Genomic DNA, 24520 nt, shown 5'->3' on the forward strand with positions numbered 1-24520 from the left:
AAGGAGGAAACTAATAAAAAATTAGAGCAAAAATAAATGAAATTGAAACAAAAAAGACAGTAGAAAGGATCAATGAAACAAAGAGTTGGTTCTTTGAGTAAATAAACGAACTTGACAAACTCTTTGCAATGCTCACTAAGAAAAAAAGAGAGAAGATTCAAATAAATAAAATTAGAAGTGAAAGAGGAGAAATCACAATGGATACCACAGAAATACAAAAGATTATAAGAGAATACTATGAAAAACTATGTGCCAACAAATTGGACAACCTAGAAGAAATGGCTAAATTCTTAGACTCTTACAACCTCTCAAAACTGAATCAGGAAGAAATAGAGAATCCCAATAGAACAATCACAAGCAAAGAAATTAAAAGAGTAATCAAAAACCTCCCCAAAAATAAAAGTCCAGGACCAGACAGCTTCTCTGGACAATTCTAACAAACATTCAAAGAACATTTAGTGCCTATCCTTCTCAAACTATTCCAGAAAATTGAGGAAGATGTAGCACTTCCTAACACATTCTTCGAAGCCAACATCACCCTGATCCCAAAACCAGACAATGACAAGACAAAGAAGGAAAACTACAGACCAATATCACTGATGAACATAGATGCAAAAATCCTCAACAAAATTCCGGCAAACCAAACACAGCAATATATTAAAAAGATCATACACCATGATCATGTGGATTTATACCTGGGACACAGGGAAGTTTCAACATCCACAAGTCAATCAACATGATACACCACATTAACAAAATGAGAAACAAAAATCACATGATCATCTCAATAGACACAGAGAAATCATTCAACAAGATCCAACATCCATTTATGATAAAAAACTCTCAATAAAATGGGTATAGAAGGAAAGTGCCTCAACATAATAAAGGCCATATATGACAACCCCACAGCCAGCATCATACTCAATGGGCAAAAACTGAAAGGCATCGCTCTGAGAACAGGAACAAGACAAGGATATCCACTCTCACCACTCTTATTCAACATAGTACTTGAGGTTTTGGCCAGAGAAATTAGGCAGGAAAAAGAAATAAAAGGAATCCAAATAGGCAATGAAAAAGCTAAATTCTCACTGCAGATGACATGATCTTATATATAGGAAACCCCAAAGAATCCACTGGAAAACTATCAGAAATGATCAACAACTACAGTAAATGTGCAGGGTATAAAATCAACTTACATAAATCAGTAGCGTTTCTATACTCTAATAATGAACCAACAGAAAAAGAACCCAAGAATGCAATCCCATTCACAATCACAACAAAAAGAATAAAATGCCTTGGGGTAACTTTAACCCAGGAAGTGAAAGGCCTATACAATGAAAATTACAAGACATTCTTGAAAGAAATTGATGACGACATAAAGAGATGGAAAGATATTTCATGCACATGGACTGGTAGAGTAAACATAGCTAAAATGTCCATACTACCTAAAGCAATCTACAGATTCGATGCAATCTCAATCAGAACCCCAATGACATTCTTTACAGAAATAGAACAAAGAATCCTAAAATTCATGTGGGGCAACAAAAGACCCCGAATTGCTAAAGCAATCCTGAGAAAAAAGAACAAAGCTGGAGGCATCACAATCCCTAACTTCAAAACATACTACACAGCTACAGTAATCAAAACAGTGTGGTACTGGTACAAAAACAGGAGCACAGATCAATAGAGCAGAATTGAAAGCTCAGAAATAAAACCACACATCTATGGACAGCTAATCTTCAACAAAGAGCTGAGGGCATACAATGGGGAAATAAAAGTCTCTTCAACAAATGGTGCTGGGAAAACTGGACAGGCACATGTAAGAGAATGAAAATTGACCATTCTTTTTCACCGTTCACAAAAATAAACTCAAAATGGATCAAAGACCTAAAGGTAAGACCTGAATCATAAGGCTTATAGAAGAAAATATAGGCAATAGACTCTTTGACATAAGTATGGCAACACCTGCTTTCTTATGTTGTGTTAAAAGGATCTTTTCGGACACCTTGTCTTCTCAGACAAGGGAAACAGTAGAAAGCATAAACAAGTGGGACTTCATCAGACTAAAGAGCTTCTTCAAGGCAAGGGAAAACAGGATTGAAACAAAAAAACAACCCACCAATTGGGAAAAAATATTTACAAATCATATATCCAACAAAGGGTTAATCTCCATATTATATAAAGAACTCACACAATTCAATAACACAAAGTCAAACAACCCAATCAAAAAATGAGAAGGGGACATGAACAGACATTTCTCCAAAGATGATATACAGATGGCCAATAGACACATGAAAGGATGCTCATCATCACTGATCATCAGCGAAATGCAAATCGAAACTACACTAAGATATCACCTTACTCCCGTTAGAATGGCAAAAATAACCAAAACAAAAAGTAACAAATGTTGGAGAAGTTGTGGAGAAAAAGGAACCCTCATACACTGCTGGTGGGAATACAAACTGGTGCAGCCACTATGGAAAACAGTATAGAGATTTCTCAAAAAATTAAAAATAGAAATACCATATGACCCAGCCATGCCACTACTGGGTATCTATCCAAAGAACTTGAAATCAGCAATTCCAAAAGTCCCATGCATCCCTATGTTCATTGCAGCATTATTCACAATAGCCAAGATGTGGAAGCAACCTAAGTGCCCATCAACTGATGATTGGATGAAGAAGATATGGTATATATATATATACACAGTGGAATACTACTCGTCCATTTAAAAGGATAAAATTGTCCCATTCACAACAACATGGATGGACCTTGAGGGTATTATGTTAAGTGAAATAAGCCAGATAGAGAAAGACAATATCTATATGACTCCACTCATATGTAGAAGTTAAACATGTAGACAAAGAGAATAGATTAGTCGTTACTAGGGGAAAGGTGGGTTGGGGGTGGGCGCAAAGGGTGAAGTGGTGCACCTACGACACGACTGAAAAACAATAATGTATAAATGAAATTTCACAAGGTTGTAAACTATCATAATCTCAATAAAAAGTTAAAAAAGGTTAAAATGTCAAAAGGTTTATGAAAATTGTCATGAAATTTTTTTTGTAATGTGAAACTATTAAATACATCATTCAATACATCAATTCAATACATCATTAAAAAAACCAACCTGGAAACAAATGGAAATATGACATTCCAAAATTTATGTGATACAGCAAAAGCAGTTCTAAGGGGGAAGTTTACAGCAATAGAGGCCTACCTCAAAAACAAGAAAAATCTCAAATAAGCAATCAAACAGTGCACCTAAGGGAACTTGAAAAAGAAGAACAAACAAAGCCCCAAGTCAGTAACTCATTGAGTTTGTTTTGTTAACTATTTTGAAATGTCTCTGTTAGATTGTAAATTTCTGTGGCTTCAAGATTTGTTTCTAGGTAATTGTCATTCTCCTTCTGGTCTGGAGTGTTAATGTATTTCTCCTTGCTTATTGATGGGGTGGACCTTTGTCATTGCTTATCGGTAAGATCTGGGCCCAGATTCCACCTGACTCCACTGAGGGGAGCAGGAGCTGTGTTTTCTGAACTCATGGTGACCACTAGCAGTCGTGCCCATTAATTGGAATTTGCGCTGATAAGTCTCTCTGCATGTGGCCACCACTGCTTCACATACGTAGGTGCAGACAGTCTGGTGAGAATCCCTTGCTCTGGCTGAACAGCCAAGTTGATGACCCATATCAGAACAGCCTGTGTTCCTGCTGTCCACTCACTGGCTGCTTGCCTGGGCTGCTTGGCTTGGTGGGGGCACCACCCCATGATGGCTTAGCCGCCTAAGTGTGGAGTGTCCCCATGGGTTGGGAAGAAACTCTGACAGCAAAAGTGTTCCTGTAGAGTGCTACGTTTTTCCCCATTCTCCTCTCAGAGTTGCACAGAAGGACCCACATCCTAGATCACAGCCACTGGAGAGGGGGATGACATCTGCTCATCTCCCTCCACTGCCTTCCAGGGGGTCCACTCCACCATCTTCAGTTATATGGCTGCATGGATGTCTCAGATGCCTACTGTGCTGTGTGGATGTCCTCTGTCGGTTAATGAATGACCTTTTCATTCCATCTTAAGGGGAATAGCCAAGGGGAACAGCTGACTCCACCATGATGATGATATCACTACTGTTTCTCAAACTTCTGATTAACTTTGGTCACTTTCCAGTCACTTGGAATAATTAGTCTTAATGTTTTTGTCCATGTTTAATAATTTGTATATATGAAAGGAATCACTGAATCTCTTCAAGCCATTATTAACTCCTCCTTTTCTACTTCATTTACTAAATTTCCTTTCACTCTATTTCTGGTTAAATATCCGACTCATTCCACCCATGCCTCAGGCCAGGTGGTCTGCCTGATACTAGCTGGACAAATTAAATTATATTAATTTCTGGCTGGAGTAATTAGTACAAGTGGTGGGCAGGTAAATAAATCCAGGGTAACAAATGTTTTTTTTTTTTTCTTTTACATAACTCATGGTTAAAGAAGAAAAGAAGTGCAATAATAAAATATTTCTAGCTTAATGATAATAAAAACAAAGCATGTTTACATTTGCAAAATACAGCTAAAAATTGCTTAAGGGAAAATTTATAGATTTAAGTTCTTATTAAAAAAGAAAATTATCAAGAACATGATCTATACTTAAACAATTAAGAATATAGGTGTTTTTTAAGAAAAAAGTAAAATTAATAAAAAAGTAAGGAGAAGAAAGAACATAATAAAGATATGAATAGTAAACAATATAATAGAAAAAATTTTAGTCAACAGTATTAGAATTTGAATCTTTTAAATTCTTAGTGAAACACAAACTCTTAACAAAATTGGTAAGGAATAAAGAGAAAATAGAAAAAGCAAAAATGAACAAGAGAATATTAGTTCTGATCCTACAGACAATTAGAGCAGGAAGACATAAATGTGAAGAAATTAAAGTCAATAAACAAACCTAGGTAAAAAAAATTCATTAAAAACACAACCTGTCAAAAGTGACTAAAATAAATAGAAAATATGAATAGCTCAAAACTTTTTAAAGATATTAATTTGTAACTATAAAACCTCCCCAAAGAAAATTCCAGATTCAGAAGCTTTAAGTGGCTAATTCTTTCAGACAATTAGGAAAAAAGAAAAGCAAGAATACACAAGTTCTTTCAGGAAATACAATGTCGAGACCAATTTATATTTTATGAGACTAGAATAACTACGAAACTGAAACCTGACAAGCATGGTATAAGGAAACAAAATTGCAGACCACAATAACATATCAACATAGTTTCAAAAATGTTCCCCAAAAATATTAGAAAATATATTCCAGCAATATATAAAAAGAATATTTCATGACAAGGAATTTATTCCAAGAATGAAAAACTGATTTATTATTTGAAAATCTGTTAACAGAATTCATTACATCAGCAAAACAAAGGCTAAAAAATAATCTACTCATCTCAATATTTATAGAAAAAATATTTGTAAAAATCAATATCCATTGTTGATAAAAATTCTGTTTCTATGAAAATCTAAAGCTAACACCATACCTCATTGTGAAATATTGAACCTGTTTTTCTAAAATGAATGCTCTTACCATCTGTCTACAATACTATAATGGAGCTTTAAAACAATGGAATAATGTAAAACAAGGGATGCAAATTATATAATGATTTGAAAGGAATAATAAAACTCTTCATTTCCAAGTGATGTGACTGAATACCTAGAAAATCTTACTAAATCTACATTAGCAGCTATAAAAATAATTATATATAGCAAGCTCTCAAATCAAGTTTTTCTTCATATTAATTACAAATAGCACAAAAATGATATTTTTAAATATCAATATCAGTAACATCAAAACATGAAACACTTATATTGTATTATACTCATATTGTAGCACTATTCAGAATAACCAAGATAGTGGAAATAAGTTAAATGTCCATCAATGGGAGAATGCATAAAGAAAATGTGGTATATGCATAGAATGGAATATTTTTCATCCTTAGAAAAGAAGGAGATCTTGCCATTTGTGACAACATGGATGGACCTAGAGGACACTAAATTAAGTGAAATAAGCTGAAATAAACCAGACATAGAAAGACAAATACTATATGATCTCACTTATATGTGAAATCTAAAATAGTCAAACTCATAAAAGCGGAGAGTAGAATGGTGGATACCAGAGGCTGTGGGGAGGGAGAAATTGACAGACGTCTGCCAAGCGTACAATTTTCAGTTATACAAGATGAATGAATTCTTGAGACCAAATTTAAGGAATAGTGACTATAAGTAACTATCCTGAACTGCATACTTGAAATTTGCTCACAGGTCATATCTTAATTTTTCTTAGCACATACACAAAAAAATGGTAACTATGTGAGGTAATAGATAGGATAATTAGCTTGATTGTAGTGACTAATTCACAATGTATATGTATATCAAATCACCAGATTGTACACCTTAAAAATACACAATAAAATAGAAAAGAAGGCTGTCCTGGTGGCACAGTGGTTGTGTCCACACATTCTACTTCAGTGGCCCAGGGTTCACTGGTTTGGATCCTGTGTGTGGACCTACACACTACTTGTCAAGCCATAGTGTGGTAGGCATCCCACATGTAAAGTAGAGTAAGATGGGCACGGATGTTAGCTCAGGGCCAGTCTTCCTCAGCACAAAAGAGGAGGATTGATGGCAGATGTTAGCTCAGGGCTAATCTTCCTCAAAAAAAGAAAAAAGAAAATCGGCATCCAGTTTTTCTGCAACAAGCAACCTTCAGACTCCACAAGCGATATTATGCCTTAAACATTAGAATGTGTTTAGATATTTTAACAATGACAAATGAAAATTCGTGTTTTATTTATGAAAATGCTCCATCCAAAATGACTTGACATGGTGGGAAAAGGAGACTGAGGTGGGGACTTGGCAGTGACTAGGGAGTGCAGGCAGGGTGAGATTTCCTGTGCAGAGGCTCACATGGCTTGAACACTTTGCCGGTGACAAAGTAAGGGACATTAGGCTTTTTTATCAGCTTTCCTGGATGTGTGGCAGAAGGAGAAGAGGAAAGAGTTTAAAGGCTTAAAAGATGTCAGAAAACAATTCTGTCAGTATCACACAGTGTTGATTAACGTATCTGTATAGTAAGTTTTAATATTGGAAGGAGTACTTATTTTCATTTTCTTCTTCTTCAGATTGTTGTAGTTATTTAAAGACTTGTGATTTTCCATGTAAATTATAGAATAAGTTTGCCTTTTCCACAACAATCTGACTGGGATTTTAAAAGGAGTTGCATTAACCTATGGATCAAATTAGGAACTAATTTTGTTCTTACTTTTCTAGCATCTTGAGATAAGATATAGATTATTTATTACAGACTTGCTCTCTAATGTAAATAGTTACTGCTATGAATTTTCTGTTTAGAATTGCTTTAGCTACATCCCACAAATTTTGATACATTGCAAGTTCATTTTGATTCAAAGGTTTGTACTATTTTTATTTCCTTTGAGACCGCCTCTTTGACCCAAGGATCATTTAAATTACATGTATGTGTAGATTTCCCTATTGTCTTTCTGTTATTTATTTCTAACTTGATTCCATTATGGTTGGAAAACCATAATATCCTCAGTATGGTTTCCATCCTTTTAAATTCTTTGAAGTTTATCTTGTGGTCAAGGATATGGTTTATCTTGGCGTGAGGTGGAGGATGGGTTACACCCTTGGCTCTGCTGGAAATGCTACTATGGGCTGACAAGGACTGGTGGCTTTTGTGTGTTGGGGACTGAGTTAGGATCCTAGCTCCACTGACACTTCAGGTGTAGGCAGATTAGGCACCCCACTGGCACAGGCTGTCAATCTCCATATTAAGTCCCTGTTGGGCTTCCTCTTTCTTGATTCTTTGTCATGGAGAATAAACTTTCTTTTTACTTTTTATTTTGCTCTTATTTTCCTTTTGTTGGTTTTTGCCTAGGCCTATTGACAGTTTCAGGTTCAAGTGGCAGTGTCCTCCACATCCCAGCCTGAGATATACAGGAGATAAAATAATTCCTTGGGAATTCACTGTGGTTTCATTCTTCAAGTCCTGAGGTCCCTAGCCAAACCACCTTGTCCATTTTTTTTAAAAAAGTGAATTTTTTTATTGAAATATAATTCACATATGATATTATATTAGTTTCAAGTGTACAATGTATTGATTCAATATTTGTATATATTGTGAAATTATCACCAGAATAAGTCTAGTTAACATCGGTTACCATACATAAGTTATAATTGTTTTTTATTCTTGTGATGAGAACATTTAAGATCTACTCTCTTAGTAACTTTCAAATATGCAATACAGTATTATTAACTATAATTAACAATCCTTTCTTATTCACCTTCCACAATAATTTTGATTGTCTGTTGAATTATTTCCAAGTTATTTATTTGTATTTACTGGAGAGAGCAGAGAAAAGTGAATATATACCATGTTTTTCTGGAATCCGAATAGATTAAACTTTGTAGGAAATGGGAAATCTATTTTCCAGAATTCCATGATATTTTATAATTTTAACATGCCCAACAGTGGTGTATAAACTACACTTCTTCCAAATCCTAACCAACACTATTATAGTCAATCTTTTTTACTTTTAGATATTCTAATTGTGTGTAGTAGAATCACACTGGGGTTTGATTTGTATTGCCTAATGACTGATAATGTTGAGCATCTCTTCAAGGGCTTATATTCCATCCAAATATAATCTTTAAGTGTTTTAAAAATCTCATTGTCATTATGTTGCATACTTTCGATACATGTTTATTTAACCAATGTTATGTAGTCATTGCATAATTGGAAGTGCTGGACTACAAGTTATTATATCCTGCTAGGAACTGGAATTCCAGCTCTTCTTATTTTTAGAAGTCTATATGACACTCCTCCTCCATGGCACATTCTCCGACCACCCTGGTCCAGTTTGTCTTATCTTGTCTGTCCACTATTTTAGTCTTCAGCGCACTACAGCACACAGTAGTCCACCCTTATCCATGGTTTTACTTTATACAATTTCAGTCACCTGCTGTCAACCATGGTCCAAAAATATTAAATGGAAAATCCCACAAATACACAATTCAGAGTTTGCAATTTTACTCTTTCTGAGTAGTATGACAAATCTCATGCTGTACTGCTCCATCATGCCCAAGACATAAATCATCCCTTTGTCTAGTGTATCTATGCTATATAGGCTACCCATACTACCCACTCATTGGTCACTTAGTAACCATTTGAGTTATCAGATCAACTGTTGAGGTATCAAAATGCTTCTGTTCAAGTAACCATTGACATAATCTGCTCTTGACATCTAACCATTGACATAATCATGGCTCAATGATCCTTCTTCTGACATATTGTCAGAAGGCCCATAGTAACCTTATGTTACATCACAATGCCTATGTCATTCAGCTCACTTCAGTTCATCACGTAGGCACTGTATCATTTCACAGAATCACAAAACGTAGGGTGAGTACAGTAGAATGTATTTTGAAAGAAAGAGACTACAGTCATTTAACATTTATTACAGAATACTGTTGGAAATCTGCTTTATTATTGGTTATTGTTGTTAATCTTTTACTGTACCTAATTTATAAATTAAGCTTTATCATATATCTGTATGTGTAGGAAAAAACATAGTACATATGGAGTTTGGTACTATCCACAGTTTCAGGTCTGGTACTATTCAGGTTTCTGGAATGTAGCCCCCTTCTATAAAAGCAGGCTAATGTAATTCACAATTCATGGGCACTATCTTCATCCTGCCACAGAAGTATAAATCCCTTTTAAAAAGATACTATTCCTTATACTTTTCTGATTTCTCCCATGGTACAATCTATAAACACTGTAAGCAATTCTGAATAACCAGGAAGGGAATCAGTAATGAGAGGGAAAGAGCATGTTCGTGACAAGTGGAAGAGTAAACTGAGCAATCATTAGGAATGCAAATTCTGATGCACTTTCTTCCCTGCCAAAAAAAAACTTGTGATGTAGCAGGAAGCTTTGTTAATGGGCAGGGTATGAACTCTGCAAGTTTTAAATCCCCAGAGATCCCCAGAGAGTTTAAATCACAAGTTACACAAAGACCTGTAACTAATGAGAACAAATTACAAAGTTGAGTAGAAAACTTCTCTTGCTCCCTCTGATGAAAGAAGAGAGGAATTCCCTCAGGTCTTCTAACCAGAATCAAACCTCAAGAGCTGAGGAACCTCAGGCCCTGATGAAAATCAGACAATCTATATAAATTGGTAGAAGGAATGACTCTAAACCATCGTGATTTAGTGAGTGGTGAGAACTGATCACAGCACATATGGCTTAGCCACACAATTTATGTCAAAAACCTCTAGAGCCATAGAAAGCTGAAGCTTATACCAAATTAGGACATTTTCCTCACTTCCCAGCTGAGGAAACTTAGAGCCAAACGGTGCAGGGACTTTCCCAATTTCACTAAACTAGCAGTGATAAAGTTAAGAATCCAGACTCTTAGAGCGGTGATTTTCATACAAAGTCAAACTCTGTCTCTTTTGTTGGAGAACAAATCATGCTTCCAGCAATGTGAAGACTATCCTGGGAGACCATAACTATAACACTGAATAGGCTTTGGAGCCCTGATAAAATACACAAGGTAGGAAACTATTCCAAATGGTTTGACTCTATTCATCATAATGTATTGTCACTGCACTTCCTCCAAATTACCACTTCTCTTTGACTTTGCATAGGCTGTGTGTTTCTCTTGTCAGTGGATCCATATCTCCACATTAAATTTGATGCAAGTGGATTTGGGGACAACTTTAGAGATAGGTGAGGGTAGGGTGGGGTATAGTACTCTCACTCCCTACACACATATATTCAGAATATGCCATAAGTGGGTGTACATTCTGACATTTGTACTCTACTGCTGAAGACCCACCAAGTAGGTATTTATCACATAATTAAAAGTAAGGATTAGATAAGAAAGGACCTGTCTTGGAATTTGTATTGCTGATTCTTTGCATCACCAAAACGCTTCTGCATTAAAGGATGGCTTTGAAAACAATCCCTCTTGGCTGTCTTGGAGGGATATGGCATATTGTGTGAATTCAGGCTATTCTGTGGACAGTTATGTTAGAAAGAGCTCAGGTTTTGCATCAAGCACACCAGGTAGTAGAACAACTTCTTGTTTTGCCAACATATTCTTTTTTTTCCTCTCTCTTTCGTTTACTTAATTAATATTTTAGTTCCATAATCCATACCATTGCCTCTCTTATAGAGCTACTGTGAAGATTCAGTAGAACTTAAGAACATTAGTGTGGAAAGTTCCCTACTGACGAAAGAAATTTTTCATGATGGTTTAGCAGATAAGCAGAAAGCCATATTGGAACTTGGTACTTCTGAGAGGGAGAGAAGGTTTTCTGAAACAGTCCAGAATGATTCAGAAAGCTGTTTACAGGGGAAAGTGAAACAATAATACACAAGTCTGGATTTGGATACTAAGGAGATTCATTAAATTTTGATACCAAGAAGGCTTACACTAAAAGTCCTGATGAGGGAGCTCAAAAATCCTTTAGACACTGTCCTTCATAATATATCCTTGGGAAGAAGACAAAAAATACTTTTAGTCTTCTATTTGGGAGATAATTACTCACAGATAAAAAAGTATGGGTACTCTGAAAGAAAGAGGGAAACAGGAAAAGAGAAAGGATTGATATGAGCTAAGGAAAGATTGTCGTGTGATTCATGTATGAGTATGAAAGAATAAGGATCTCGTTAGCTCTAAGAAGACAAGAATCAGAGGGGCCTATAAAGCAGAGTCCATAGGGTTTTGAATTATTTCTGGAATCATTTAAAATTCAGACCATTTTCCTACTACCTCTTTTGACTCTCAGTGACCAGCTAGATTCTGCCTTGAGAAGGCCTAATCTTAGCCTGAACTTAATTTAACTAGGAGTGGAAAGTCTGTTCATCTCCATACTCAAAATCACATTCTGAGCAGCAATAAATAACTAAAATAGTCATCATTTATAGATCCAGCACTTTTTTGATGATTAGCCTATCCATCCAACTTGTATTGGGAAATTATTACCTTCTTAAGATGCTCTCTATTATCACCCTGAGAAATACAGAAATATATGACTCAGATTCTCTTTCCTCAATAAGAAAGCATTGGTAAATGAAAAGAATAAACAAAGTCAAGTAACAACTATGCCATTTCATAGATGCAATTATCTATTCCTAAAATAATCACAACTGCCCTACACATTTCACAGCTGTCCTATGCACTTCACATTTATGCTGTGAAGAGTAAAATCAATAAACTTGAAAGAATGTGGCAACATGTAGACTCTATAAATTCTGGTTATTAAATATACTGGCATGTGAGACAAGAAAAACAAACAATAGTAAGATATAATACAAAGCTAAAGGAATGTGTTAAATATAAGGAAAAAATACATGACGTAGAAATCAGAGGAGGATGAGATTAAATCAGATGTAGAATTATCAAATAATTTGTTGGATGGCTAGCATTTAAATTTCAGATGCTGAGCTTGCCAATGAAGAAATGGGAAAAATCTCAATTACCACCTGCACTATACTTGCATAAAGGGTCTGTTTATCAATACTAATCACATACTCTAATTAATCACTATTAATCCTGAGGGCCCTCAGATATCTGATCATTTTCTCCTCTCCTCAGAGTGGATGAAAGGGACAATATTCTTTACTTCCCTTCAGCATTTCAGGATATAAATGTCTTCTCCAAGAAGGATTAATGACTTTAGACTTCTCTAAAAATAGTAAGCCATTGTCCAGGTTTAGTCTCAAAATTACTATAAATCAACTATCAACCTTCATTCAGTAGATATTTACAAACCATATGTTATGTGGAAGTTGACTCTTTGTCTATTAGCTACGTGGTAGATTTTTCAGTATTCAGAATATGATTCAAATCAGACTCTCCTAATACATCTGAATCTACTTTATCTGGATATCAATTAGAATATTGTTTCCCTATTGCATTAACAGCCATTAACATTCTTTAAAAGAAATAGGCCAGAAAAAGTCTTCTTGTGACATAAGTAATGAGTAACTGGTTGCTGAATCAAAAAGAAGTGAATGAATGAAAAATAAGGAAGACACATCACTTACATAAACATGGCGATTTCCTAAACTAAATGAAAAATCAGTTAGTAATTGCAACTGTGAACATTTGTCTTATTTACATCACAATTTTCAAAGAATAATGGAGAGTTAAATGTTTACTTGTGGTTTCTTTCAGATACAACCATTCAAACAATGAAGATCAACCAGACAATCCTGCAGGAATTCATTCTTGTTGGCTTTTCTGTTTACCCACATGTACAGACATTCCTCTTTGTGGTCTTCTTTTGCCTCTACCTTCTCACTCTCACAGGTAACCTGGCCATCATAGGTCTTACTTGGTTGGACAGAGCTCTCCACAGCCCCATGTACCTCTTCCTCAGTGCACTCTCCTTCTCTGAGACCTGCTACACACTGACCATCATCCCCAAGATGCTGGCAGATCTTCTGGCCAAAAGTAGAAGCATTTCAGTCATAGGTTGTGGCTTGCAGATGTGTTTCTTCTTGGGACTTGGTGGCACTAATTGTATCATCCTTACATTGATGGGCTATGATCGCTTCTTGGCCATCTGCAACCCTCTCAGATATCCACTGCTTATGACCAACATGGCATGTGGACAATTGGTGGCCTCTGCTTGGGCTGGAGGCTTCTTTATATCTCTGATAGAGACTGCACTGATATTCAAGGGCTCTTTCTGCAGCCCCAACCTTGTCAAACACTTTTTCTGTCATATGCGGGCAGTTGTGAGGCTGAATTGTCTAGACAGTGACCTCACAGAATTTATTGTAACTGTGATCTCAGTGTCAGGCTTGCTGGGCACATTCCTGCTCATCATCCTAACCTATATTTTCATCCTTTCCACTGTCCTCAGGATCCCTTCAGCTGAGGGCAAGCAGAAGGCATTTTCCACCTGTGCCTCCCACATCACAGTGGTCATCATCCACTTTGGCTTTGCATCTATTGTTTATCTGAAGCCTGAAGCCTCAGGGGGAGATGACACACTGATAGCAGTTCCTTACACTGTCATTACCCCTTTCCTCATCCCCCTCATTTTCAGCCTCAGGAATAAGAACGTGAAGACTGCTTTTGGAAAGGTGCTTGGAAAGGCAAGATACTTGTATAAATAGTTTTGGATTATTGCTTCATGATTGAACGTCGCCAGAAGTCATTTAGGCATCTACCCCGTAACACCTAGAGAAGCCTGTAACATTTGTCTTTTTCCATAGTTTGGCAGATGGATATCAAGTGACTGAGTCTGGGTCCTAAGACATCACAATCATTTAATCAGCTTGTTAGGGAAGTTGTCCAATTCTTCTACTTCTACTGTCCAACGCTATCTACTTTTATTACTGCTATCAATCATCCAATCACTTCTATTTCTGCTATCTGGCTCTGCAGGTGCTAGGCTTCTGCCAGTCAACTTCTAGGTGTCCTACACCATTGATGGAGTAGGAAATGAAATATTGTGGAAGCAAAAAACATCACCTGTCACCTCTACACTAAAAGATGTTTTCAAACATTTAAAGATGTAAAGGCTCAGAAACTTTTCTAGGCAGCATTGTGAGGGACCGGGTTGCATCTCCCAGGAAACAAATCATTTCTAGGAGGAGATAAACTATGTAGAAACCACCCACTGTCTACTTGCATATATCTGGATTGATATCTATATTTGTTATGTGCCCATGCCGTACTGATACTAATACTGTTCATGACAGTGTCCTTCCAGTGACTATCAGATGATAAGTTCTGTATATACAGGATATCTTGGAATATTGACTCAAACAACTAACGAGAATAGTAAAGCCTACATATTCTATGGGGGGATCTATGGGCGAGGGCTGGAAATAATCTCCATTTTCTTTAAAGATATTCAAAAACAAATGTTTTTTAAAAATCAAGCTATGTCATGATATTGAGAGTTTGGCAAACAAAGGCATTTTGGAATCATTTTGACAAACATACAACGTGTAATAAAGGAAATCAGATCAACACAGAATTCACCTTTATACCATCAGGAAGAAAATTAGAAGAACAGAAGAGGTAAGCAGACTTACAGAAAATTCAGATATATAAGCCTAGGGGAGTTTTTGGAATCTTTTTCCAGTTGTGGTGTAATCAAATCTGTGAACTCTCATGGAGGACATAATTGTTGTACAAGATTTTAGTGTATTCATTTAGTATGAAAAGTGTTGGAATAATTTCTGAAGTCCAATATTTACAGGAAAATTACAGAGATAAATAAGATATTGGATGAAAATTATACGTACCTACAGTGATTAAGATTAGCTTTTGTTAGAACTCTATTTTCTTCCCTGAGACCATTTTTTAATCACTTGTGCAAGCACAATATTTACCCTCTTCAAACTGTGGTCATGGCCTCAGTGCAAGAATATTTTTCCTACTTTTGTTCCATACCTGAGAACTCATTATCCAATAGAGGGAGGCTATAAAATCTTGGAAATAAATAGTAACAATTTATTCACTCATGGGAGGTGTAGAAGATATGATGTTGCATCTAGACTCAAGTTCCTGAAGTTGAATTTGGACAAATTAACCTTCATATACCTGATACGTTGACTGTAGCAGGAATTGCTACTCGACTACTTAATATCTAATGTTCGGCTAGAAACAAGTAACTAAATGGGAATTGGAAAATATCTATATGTTTAGATGTTAAGATACCCACTTCTAAATAAGCCATGAATTAAATAATAAATCCCATTGATATTAGAAAAAATGATATGAGCTGGAGAAAAGGAAAATACTGCAGATCAAATCTTGCAGGATAGAGCTTTTTAGTGTTTAGATGGAAATACATAGCTTCAAGATGCATTTTTAAAAAACCCATTGGCTGAAAATTAGTAAGTTAAGCATTCATCTCAATAATTCAGGAAATAAATAAATGAACAGAGCAAGGTTATAAATGAAAAATAAAAAGATAACAGCAGAAATTAATTAAATAATAGTAGGCAATAGAGAAGCTCAAAAAAGTAAAAGGCTGGAATATCAAAAATATTAATAAATATTATTCCCTTGTGAGATTGATGAAGAAATAGAGAGAAAAAAATAAAGTAAACATGAAGGGAATTAAAATACGAACATTTCTCAGACCATGCAGACATAAAAGATGAGAGAATGTCACAAATGGCTTCATGAACATAAATTTGAGAACTTAATGTAAACTGTGAAAATTACCATAAAATACACATTAAAACTGACATGGGCAGAAGTATTTGATTCTCAAGAAATTTAATTTTAACTAATATATTTCACATTAAAAACAAACTCAGACTCACTTAACTTCATTACTAGATTCTGCCAACAGACTTCTAAAAAATTTGTGCTGGGAAAATTGTTTATCCATGTAGGAAAAACACAAAACCTGAGGTTAGTGTTAAGATGGTGGTGTAGGCAGTCTCTGAACTCACTTCCTCCCATAGACACAAAATACTTACTACTCTTGGAACAATTATCCCTGAGAGAGAACTGAAAACTGAATTAAAAAAAACCCCACAACAAGGGACAATCCTGACTGAAGTGGAAGAGGCAAGAATTCTTTCCTGGAGAGAAAAAAGCCACCCTCACATGCAGCTGTGCTTCATGGCTGGCTGGGAGAAATCTTAAGGTAAGCAGCCTTCCCTGGAGGAGTGGGAGGTCTGAGCAGGAGAGTGTTACTGCTATAAGCAGCTTTTGGACTCAGCACAACAGAGATGACTGTCACAATATCTGTCCTTGCTGGCAACTAGCAACAATAAGGACTATCCCCAGAAATGCTAATGGGAATAAGTTTTTTAAAAAAGGTATGCTCTTAAAGGGCCCACACACACATTCACCCATTTTGGAAAGCAACCTTAAACCACCAGAAAGAAAAATACACAGTTCTTTGGTGATGAGATCACCTGATAGGCTCTGGGTGCATCTTGGTGAGAGTGAGATCTCCTCAGGTACTGAGACATTGGCAGCACCCATTATTGTGACCTAGTACAGGCATGCTGACACAGACACTGGCAGATGCCATTGGACTTTTTCCCCAGTACTGTTAGCCCAGGATCTGCCTCACTCTCTAGAGCATTGATTTAATCCAGGTCAGCCAGGGAAGGCAGCCCTCCCTGGGGACTGGCCCTACTCAACAACAAGCCCTTGGGAAACTTGTAGGCCTGCATAGGTTGGGAGCCTGGATTCTCTGAAGCTGTGTGAGTGGGCCCACCGCTGTGGGGAAGCACATGCACAAGGAGAGGGCAGAGTGTGTGGGGCCTCAGCTATGGGGCAACTGGAGCCACCTCAGGAGTTAGGGGAACATGCATGGGGCAGGACTGTGTTCATGGTTTGTGTGGCCTTGTGGGCAGTGGGACTTGTCAGTTGCAGAATACTTGTGCTTCTCTAACAGTCACATAGGAGATTGGTCCCACCTTCCAAAGCCTGAAACAATCAGCTAGGAATACCCAGTTGTTGGGAACATGCCTGAGGCCAGCACTACTCAGCTGCAATGCTGAGAGAGCTAACAACTGTCTTGCAGGCTGGAGGCCTACAGCATTTGTAAGCCCCTGAGCCTAGCAACCAGCCACACTAGGGACCTAATCACTTAGCAGAAAAATTGCAACAGGAATGTGCTATTAGACCTTGCAGGCAACTGTACTGGAGTTCCCCCAAACCTGATAAAGTGACCGAAGGGTCCATAGCAGTCATAAACAGCAGCGCATTACAAGTAGCTGGCAAGGGGCGCATTCTAGCCCTTCTGGACAGCTGCAGCAAGAGCAACCCTGCCATAACAGAAAGATACATGTAGCCCACACAGGGGTCCCTCCTGGGACATTTAGAAATGGTGATGAGAGAGAAGTACACTGCTGGGCCTCATAAGGCATCTCTTACATGGGACCACCTCTCCAAGATTCAGAGACATAGCTGACTAGTTAATACATACATATAAGCACAGGGAAAGAGGCAAATGAGGAGGCAAAGGAATATGTTCCAAGTAAGGGAACAGGAAAAACCCCAGAAAAAGAACTAAATGAAATAGAAATAAACAACCTATATATAGTGTGTTATGGTAAATCATAGACAAATCCAATAAACAAGGAAGGAGCCCTGCTTTTATAGAGAAAAAGGAGCAGTAGGGACGGGAGTTCTAAATGAAAGTCCATTGGGGAAAAGTAACAGTTCAGGGCATCAATGGCTTCTTTTTTTTTTTTTTTTTTTAAAGATTTTATTTTTTCCTTTTTCTCCCCAAAGCCCCCCGGTACATAGTTGTGTATTCTTTGTTGTGGGTTCTTTTAGTTGTGGCATGTGGGACGCTGCCTCAGCCTGGTCTGATGAGCAGTGCCATGTCCGCGCCCAGGACTCGAACCAACGAAACACTGGGCCGCCTGCATCGGAGCCTGCGAACTTAACCACTCAGCCACGGGGCCAGCCCCATCAATGGCTTCTTATTGGCTGAAATACAGCATTTCTCAATGGCTGGACTTTTGCCAAGTGAGGAGAGACGTCTCCCTTCGGTACTAAAGTAGTTTTACGTCCTGTCCAAGATGCAAGCCATATTTCCCTTCCTATTTGGTGTAATTGATAATGTGTGATAGGGTTTGAGAACGCCCCCTACAGGCCTTCCTGACTCCAATTTAGTTAAGGTTCCTTTATTAATTTCCACAGCTCCATTCATGGCAGCTCCAGAGGACCAAGAAGAAGAGGAGTAACTTATTCATGAATGGCAGTCACAAAACTCAGAGTTGTGAGAGAAAGAAAACCCCATCCTTTTCAGAAAAAGATTCAGACTTGAGCCAGGGATAAGGAACGTGAAATTCTCTGCCTGCCCTCACACCAATTATCCTGAAGTCTTCATTTGGCATCCTTCTAGCCCAGTTCTATTCTAAAAGGATATGAAAAGGAGCAAGGAGGAAAAGATGCTTCCTCCATTAGAACCTGTAGAGTTACAGACGGGAGATAAAGAATCTCTTTTGCGCATAAACACAGGCAAGGGAAACAGACACAAAGCAGAATAGAGTTTCACAAATAATATTTTCCCAAAACAATTAATAGTCTAAACAACCAGATATGGGGCAGGGTATAGATAGAGGGGTGAGACAGTATCCAGCAGGGATTAGATAGCAGGCCAGACTGAATAGCAAACAGTATTCTATTTTCAACCACTGAGCAGGAAACCTATGAAGATGGTGATATAAAGTAATATTGAGTAGTGGGGAGAAGTTAGGGTCATGGGCACCTCTGGGCACGAGACCCTACTTTCAGGCTTGCATTTGAATCAGCAGATGGTTTAAGCCAGAGCAGTTGGCAGAACACGACTGGCTTCAAAAAAGCTTGTGAACCAGACAGTGAGTTTCCTAGGCTGCTTCCCACTCTCCACTCCATTTTTTAACAACTTCTTTCCCCCATCCCCCAGGACTGATCCTGGGCCAAGTTGAAATTTCAATCACATTTCAGGCAGTGCTACAACTGGAAAGAACTCTAGTTTGTATTGTTTGTGTTATTTACAAAATATGTATCTGAAAGTAAGTAAAGTATTCAAGATTATACAAATCAAGACTGAAAATCATCCCACTATTATTTTTTGAATGTCTGCTATGTTCTAGGCACTGCTCTGAATACTGAGAACAGAGGGAGGAAGACAGGTCCCTTTTCAGATTTTCTGGCATTGCTAAGTCTACTTCAGCATTTGAATTCCTTTACCTAGGCTCTTGGGAGTTTCCAGGCACTATTTCTGAGTTTTTCCCATCCTCTATTATTACCTAGCCCTAAGGCGAGCTGTGCCTCCTTCCTATTCTGTTCTCACCCTTTCCACCCATACTTCCCTTTAAATTCTCTCTCAGAAAAGTATCTGACACATTAAGTCAGTTTTCCAAACCTGGGTTTATGTGCCAGAGTGGGTACAAAAGGACTTTTGGAGACCCAGGTATGAATCATCCCTAAGGAATCATTCTCTGATCTTCAACTCCCTTATCAGCTCTTCTTAAAATTGATCTGTTTGAGAAAGTATTTTTTCTCCTTTCTCACTTTCCTTTTCACAACTTTTTCTCTCTCTGTACAAAGGAAGGCATAACATTATCTTACTGTGTTGAAGTGTCCAAAAGGGTATGTTAGTACCAGTTGCCAATGTCAGTGATGAGAACATGAATGACTAATAACTGGATAACACATCCACCTGCAAGCCGGTGGTTTCCAATCCATTTCTTTCAACACAATTGAAATGGAAACTGATTGAATTGTCATCTAAGCAATAAAAATCATTTTGATGATAAATGACTATAATTTCTGACACATAACTAATAGAAAATTAAAATAGTTTAGTGTTACTACCATTAAAAAAAAACTTCCATTCTCTGAGCTATTCTATGTTAATGCCATTTATTGAGGCAAACTAGTTTCCTCAGCATGTATATCTCCAAAATGAAAAGTGAGAATGGAATTGTTGCTGAAACCTTTCTCATTATGGTAATGAGTACTCTCCATGGATGTACACAAAAATTGAAAAAGTGCAATCCACATTATTATAAAATGATGTTCCAATAAGTTTTTAAAATGTTGTCTAATGTATTTTTAAAAATTTATCATCTATTTCCTTAGCCCTGGTGAAATCTGTGCTAATTATATAATAATATCTAGTCAAAAATTGTTTTTAAAACACTTATAGCCAAGAGGACAGGAAACAAAATATCAATTAAATGTATAGGCAGATGGGGAATATATAGGTAGGTAGATAGATAGATAGATAGACAGATAGACGACATAGAAAATTCAATAAAGTATCACAATTAAAATATATTATAATATCATGAAATATTACTTCAAGGACAAAATAAAATCTATTTTTTAAAGATACTTGCACTCATGTAAATTTTTTTTTCTTTGGTGATGAAGATCCCCCCTCAGCTAACATTCATAGCCAATCTTCCCCTTTTTTTTGCTTGAGGAAGATGAGACCTGAGCTAACATCTGTCCCAATATTCCTTCACCCTTTGTATGCTGTATGACTCCACAGCATGGCTGATGAGCGGAGTAGGTCCTCACTGAGATCTGAACCCACGAACTGGGGCCGCTGAAGCAGACTGCGAGGAACTTTAACCACTCGACCATCGGACTGGCTCCCATTCATAATTTTTAAGACAAGTGTTAGTGGGTATCATAGAACAAACATTTACAATTCACTGAACATATAAAGTAGTGATGTAATAGTTTCATTAAAAATGTCAATACTCAACATTCAGTGGAAATTAGATTGCCTGTAACTATTTAAATTTATTATAAAAAATGGATGTCAATTTTAAAATATGCAAGCTAATAGATTGTTTTTTAAGTTGCTTAAAGGAAAAAAAATGTGAAGACAAGTGTTTAAGCCCACCCCAGGTGAAAATGCTTGATGATATCTAACGTGATGAAATCTCAAGTCAGATTCATAATTTTCCCAGATACCCTCCAGAGATGCCAGGCCACTGGTAGTGTTGATAGGAGACTGGAAAGTTACAGAGGGATGGTTGGGAGGCAAATGACTGCCTCTTCCACTCTGATGCCTCACCAGCTGTGTTATTTTTCTGTGACTGTTGTAACAATTACCACCAATTTGGTGGCTTAACACAATAGAGATTTGTTCTCACAGTTCTGGAGGCCAGAAGTCTGAAACCAATATCCTATTGCCTAATTCAAGGTGTTGGCAAGGCCATGCTCCCTCCAGAGGCTTTAGGGGAGAATCCATTCCTTGCCTCTTTTAGCTTGTGCTGGCTGCTGGCATTCTTTGGCTTGTGGCCACATCACTCCAATATTCCAGCATCTTCAAATCTCTCTCTGTTCTATCTTTACATTGCCTTCTCTTCTGTGTGTCTATTTCAAATTTCCCTCTACCTCTCTCTTAATAGGACCCTTGAAATGGAATTTAAGGTCCACTTGGATAATCCAGGATAATCTCCCATCTCAGTACCTTAACCTAATCACATGTGCAAAGACTTTGTCAGACGATGTAATATTTACTGGTTCTAGGGATTAAGACATGGACATCTTTTTGGGGTTATTTTTTTAACCTACCACACCAGCACTGAGAACGAGGCAATCTAATTCTAGCACAGAAAATGTACTCAAAAATACTTGTAAAATGAATCAGAAAATGACTCCTTTCTGGAGTAGAACTCATTTATCTCCTCTATGCTGAATTATTTCTCTGACTGTGAATGAATACTTCCCAAACCCACCTCCCTCCTCCCATGCTGCCTTGCACTATAGCTCAAGTAATGTCTTTTACCTGCTACTTCCTTTTAGTCCAATTTCCCTTGAGATATAAACCCTCAGGCTTCAACTTCTTATCTGTCCCTTTATTCACTCATTTCAACAAATATTGAATAAATGTTCTGTGGGGCTTAGAAGTTTATGGAAAATGAATGAAGAGCATGTCCCAAATTTACAAAAAAAAAAGGAAAAAAAAAGAATTGTTAAGATTCTTTTCTGAAATCACTCAGCAAGTGATTATCAAATACCCACTGTAGTTAAGATTGCTAAGTTACAGAGTATAAGCCTCTAGTCTGAGAACTTTTCCCTTGAGTTGAGGATTGGATCATAAAAGTGAAGGAACAGAATGATGTAATAATAATTAATAATATATCATTGAGCATCTTTAGAAGATTGTAATCTGTGAGGCCATGTTAAGTGGCTTAGTCCACCTGTCTCTCAAAATCTTGTTTTTCAGGCAGTCAAGCAGACAGAGATCATGAGAAATTTGAGTGGAGGCCATGTAGCAGAGTTTGTTTTGGTGGGCTTCCCTGCCTCTCCACCATTCCAGCTACTCCTCTTTGCCCTCTCCCTTGCAATCTACCTGTTGATATTGTTGGAGAATGCACTCATCATTTCCACAATCTGGCTCATTCCAAGCCTTCATCACCTAATGGACTTTTTCCTTGGCCATCTCTCCTTCCTGGAGCTGTGGTACATCAATATCATGATTCCCTTCCTCTTGGGAGCATTTTTTACCCAGGAACATAGAGTAGAGTATCCCATGTAGGTTTCATGAACAAAATCTACTTCATTGTCTTAGCTTGTGCTGAATATATCCTGTTGGCAGTCATGGCCTATGACCGCTACCTGACCATCTGTGAAACCCTCTGTTATCCTAGCCTCATGTCTTCGTGCTTGGCCACTTGGCTTGCTGCTTTCTCTTGGGGCAGTGGCTTCTTCAGTTCCATGTTGAAGATTCTTTTCATTTCCTGACTGTCCTACTGTGGACTCAATAACATCAACCACTTTTTCTGTGCTGTCAGCAAGTATTTGTGCAGACTATAGTCACACATCTTGAGATTCTTCCTCCCCATAGATCTCTAAATTTCTGGTTAATCTGTGACTCCTGATTTCTGCTATCTGACAACTCAAGCCAATAAAAAGTTCAATTTAATCTCTCAAACTTTGTGTTAGTAAGAGAATACATTCACTTAAAGGCACATCAGACTCACAAATCTTACCAGGATCCATTCAGTCTTTCAAGAGTATGTTCCACTTTCCTTTGTGTAGGTCTCTTCTCTTACTGTGCTCCTTGTGATCGGTCAGGATTTTGGTCAGAGAAAATACTCAGCTCTGGTATTTCAGCTCTTCTGTAGGTCTCTCCTTTACAAAAATCCTCTCTTACACTTCCAGTTTTTGTTCTACTCTAAATCCCATTATCTGCTCTCTTGGGGGAATAGGAGGTGGGGAGAATTGCAAACTGCTCCTAGGAAAGAAGCTTAAAATTCATAGTTCTTACTAATGTGATAAACAATACTTGTTTTAAGATTAACTGTTTCTCAAACATTTTTCCCTTACTTTTTAAAAATTATTTTATTGAGGTCACAATAGGTGATAACATTGTGAAATTTCAGGTGTGCATTATTGTTTGCCAGTCACCATATATATGCGTCCCTTTATCCCTTATGCCCACCCCCATCGTCCTTCCCCTCTGGTAATCACTAGTCTGTTCTCTTTGTCCACATGTTTGTTTATCTTCCACATACGAGTGAAATCATGTGATGTGTTTGTCTTTCTCTGGCTTATTTCACTTAACATAATACCCTCAAGATCCAGCCATGTAGCTGCTAATGGAATTATTTTGTCTTTTTATGACTGAGTAGTATTCCATTGTGTACGTATACCACATCTTCTTTATCTATTCATCAGTTGATGGTCACTTAGGTTGTTTCCACATTTTCTTGGCTGTTGTGACTAATGCTGCAATGAAGACAAGGGTGCATAAGTCTCTTTGCATTGTTGACTTCAAGTTCTTTGGCTACATAGCCAGTAGTGAGATAGCTGGGACATATGGTATTTCTATTTTCAGTTTTTTGAGAAATCTCCATACTATTTTCCATAGTGGCTACATCAGTTTGAATTCCCACCAGCAGTGTATGATGGTTCCCTTTTCTCTTCATCCTCTCCAACGTGTGTTATTTATTTTGAGGAAGGTTTGCCTTGTGCTAACGTCTGTTGC

The 24520-nt window shown here is 37.4% G+C and overlaps 1 protein-coding gene and 1 pseudogene across 2 annotated transcripts; both read left to right on the forward strand.

Annotated features, from left to right (window-relative positions):
- The first annotated feature begins 9418 nt into the window (after positions 1–9418).
- Positions 9419–16067, forward strand: LOC103558916 (olfactory receptor 10X1-like). Of its 2 annotated transcripts, XM_070608233.1 has the most exons (3): positions 9448–9467; positions 10532–10623; positions 13255–16067. In XM_070608233.1, the coding sequence occupies exon 3, from the start codon at positions 13272–13274 to the stop codon at positions 14202–14204; it is 933 nt and encodes a 310-aa protein (XP_070464334.1). In that variant the 5' UTR covers positions 9448–9467; positions 10532–10623; positions 13255–13271; the 3' UTR covers positions 14205–16067. The 2 variants fall into 2 exon arrangements, with proteins under 2 accessions (XP_070464333.1, XP_070464334.1); XM_070608232.1 differs by lacking the exon at positions 10532–10623 and having other exon boundaries at positions 9419–9467.
- Positions 16068–22777: 6710 nt separating this feature from the next.
- LOC103558915 (olfactory receptor 6P1-like) lies at positions 22778–23346 on the forward strand (annotated as a pseudogene).
- The last annotated feature ends 1174 nt before the right edge of the window (positions 23347–24520 follow it).

This window comes from Equus przewalskii, unplaced genomic scaffold (genome assembly GCF_037783145.1).
Source record: "Equus przewalskii isolate Varuska unplaced genomic scaffold, EquPr2 ChrUn-6, whole genome shotgun sequence".
In the NCBI taxonomy this organism is placed as follows: domain Eukaryota; kingdom Metazoa; phylum Chordata; class Mammalia; order Perissodactyla; family Equidae; genus Equus; species Equus przewalskii.